Source organism: Rhea americana, unplaced genomic scaffold, assembly GCF_003343005.1.
Source record: "Rhea americana isolate MKP2758 unplaced genomic scaffold, rheAme1 scaffold_603, whole genome shotgun sequence".
Lineage (NCBI taxonomy): Eukaryota > Metazoa > Chordata > Aves > Rheiformes > Rheidae > Rhea > Rhea americana.
This window is the reverse complement of record NW_028186761.1, coordinates 78878-80953: the sequence shown is the minus strand read 5'-3', so window position 1 is coordinate 80953 and position 2076 is coordinate 78878. Positions and strand designations below refer to the sequence as shown.

The following is a 2076-nucleotide window of genomic DNA, read 5'->3' as shown; positions in this document are numbered from 1 at the left end:
GCATGCAGCATCCCCTTCTGCATTGAACCCCACTGCCTTGCACCCCACTGCACCCCGCTGCCTCACACCCCGCTGCATGCAGCATCCCCTTCTGCATTGAACCCCACTGCCTTTCACCCCACTGCACCCCGCAGCCTCGCACCCCGCTGCATGCAGCATCCCCTTCTGCCTCGCACCCTGCTGCCTTGCACCCCAGTGCATTGCGCCCCACTGCATGCAACATCCCCCTCCGCCTCGCATCCCGCTGGAAGCAGCGTCGCCCTTGCACCCCGCATCCAGCTCCGCGGCACAGCCGGCTCTGTGCAGCGCCCGCCCCGCTTTGGCCCCGCGCCCCCTCGAGCACGCGTTGCAGCCCGCTGCCCGCGCCGGCCCCGAACCTCCTCCTCGCGCCTCCACTCGGCCTCGCGCTGCTCCAGCTCGTCGCGGGCCCGCGTCCAGTCGGCCGTCAGCTTGCGGATGTCCTCGCTGAGCGCCTGGTTGGCGCCGTTGGCCTGCTCGAGCTGCTCGCGCAGCATGGCGTTCACCTGCGCCAGGCTGGCGCTCCTGCGCCCGCCGAGCCCCGGCGGCACCGTCAGCCCCGGCCGGGCCGTGGGCGGCCYGTGCAGACGCGTGTCCCCCCCTGCCCGGAGCTCCGCACCGCGCTCACCGCTGCTGCTCCTCCTCCAGGCGGATCAGCGCCGTCTCCAGGTCGTGGCCGGTGTCCTCGTCCAGGCGCGGGCCGCTCGCCTCCAGCTGGCCCTGGGGGCACGGCACCATTGAGAACCCCCCCCCAATTCTCCAAAAATATCCCCACCACCACCGCCCCTGGGTGCACCCATCGCTCACCACCAGCCGCTCCTGCTCCAGCTCCGCCGACGTCTCCAGCARCTGCTGCTCCATCTCGCCGCACTTCTTCTTGTACTGCAGCACCTGCAGGGCACGGTGACGGTCCCGTCCCCGTCTCCCCCGCCTCCGCCCCCCGGCGTGCACCCACCTGGGCTTGCAGCTTCTGCACCAGCTGCCCTTGCCGCTGCTGGCCCTCCTGGTAGGCCTGCAGCTTGCGCTTGTAGGCGGCGTGCTCGTCGTCCAGCAGCCGCCGCAGCTCCAGGTGCTGCTGCGCCGGGACCCGGCTCGCCGGCGGCTCCCGCTCGCCCGCCTCCAGCCGCAGCGCCTGCTCCAGCTGCGCCGAGAGCCGGCGCGGAGATGGGGCTGCAGCCGGCCACTGGCCCCCATATCTCCTCCCTTGCACCCCCGATAAACCCGGCGGGACGCACGACGGCTCCCGCTGCTGAGCCGCCCCTTGCAACCCTGCTGCAACCCCGCTGCCCCTTGCAAGCCCCCGGTGCCCATTGCAACCCCGCTGCCTGCTGCAACCCCGCTGCCTCTTGCAACCCTGCTGCCCAGTGCAACCCCGCTGCCCCTTGCAAGCCCCCAGTGCCCATTGCAACCCTGCTGCCCAGTGCAACCCCGCTGCCCCTTGCAAGCCCCCGGCACACGTGGCAACTCCACTGCCTGTTGCAAGCCCCTTGTGCACGTTGCAACCCCGCTGCCCGCTGCAAGACCCCCGGTGCCAATTCCCGATCCCCTGCTCGGTTTGCACCAGACTTTTCAGGTGCAAAGAGTCTTTCAGCACCCCCCTCCCCGCTCCCTCCAGGAAGCAATTAACTCAGTGCATTTTAAATGTCTCTCTCTCTCTTTTTTTTTTTTTTTAATCAACAGCCCCCCAGTGCTGTTTTGGAAGGAGGCAGGGCAAGCTGGCAGCGGGGCCGAGCCCGACCCCCTCGGCCGGGGCAGAGGGAAGCAGCGATTTCCCTCCCTGGGATGCGGCGCCGCGGGAAACCCAACAGCCCAGTCCCGGAAAGGCGCCAGCAAAGTTTACCAGCTCCAGGGCAACCRCTGCCGCAGCAACCCGCCTAAAAAAGCCCTTTTTTCCCCACCCGCGCGCRGCCGGCGAGCTGCCTGCCCACCTACCCGCTCGCTGATGGCGTTGTACTTGATGGCCAGCTCGTCGCGCTCGGCCCTGCTCTGCGCCAGCAGGTCCTCGACGCGGGCCAGCTCCTGCTGCAGCAGCCGGTTCTCCTCCGGGAGCGAGGCCAT

General features: G+C 69.3%; 1 protein-coding gene across 1 annotated transcript in view; it reads right to left on the bottom strand.

Annotated features, from left to right (window-relative positions):
* The window catches only part of CROCC (ciliary rootlet coiled-coil, rootletin), a gene marked incomplete at its 3' end in the record, with an annotated part of 6007 nt that extends 3931 nt beyond the window's left edge, over positions 1 to 2076 (bottom strand). The window contains exons 1-5 of the mRNA XM_085319947.1: positions 1951 to 2076; positions 974 to 1159; positions 826 to 909; positions 647 to 738; positions 378 to 543 (exon numbers count right to left, since the gene is read on the bottom strand). Coding sequence (XP_085176073.1) covers positions 378 to 543; positions 647 to 738; positions 826 to 909; positions 974 to 1159; positions 1951 to 2076 — 654 coding nt within the window. The remainder of the gene's footprint in view (positions 1 to 377; positions 544 to 646; positions 739 to 825; positions 910 to 973; positions 1160 to 1950) is intronic.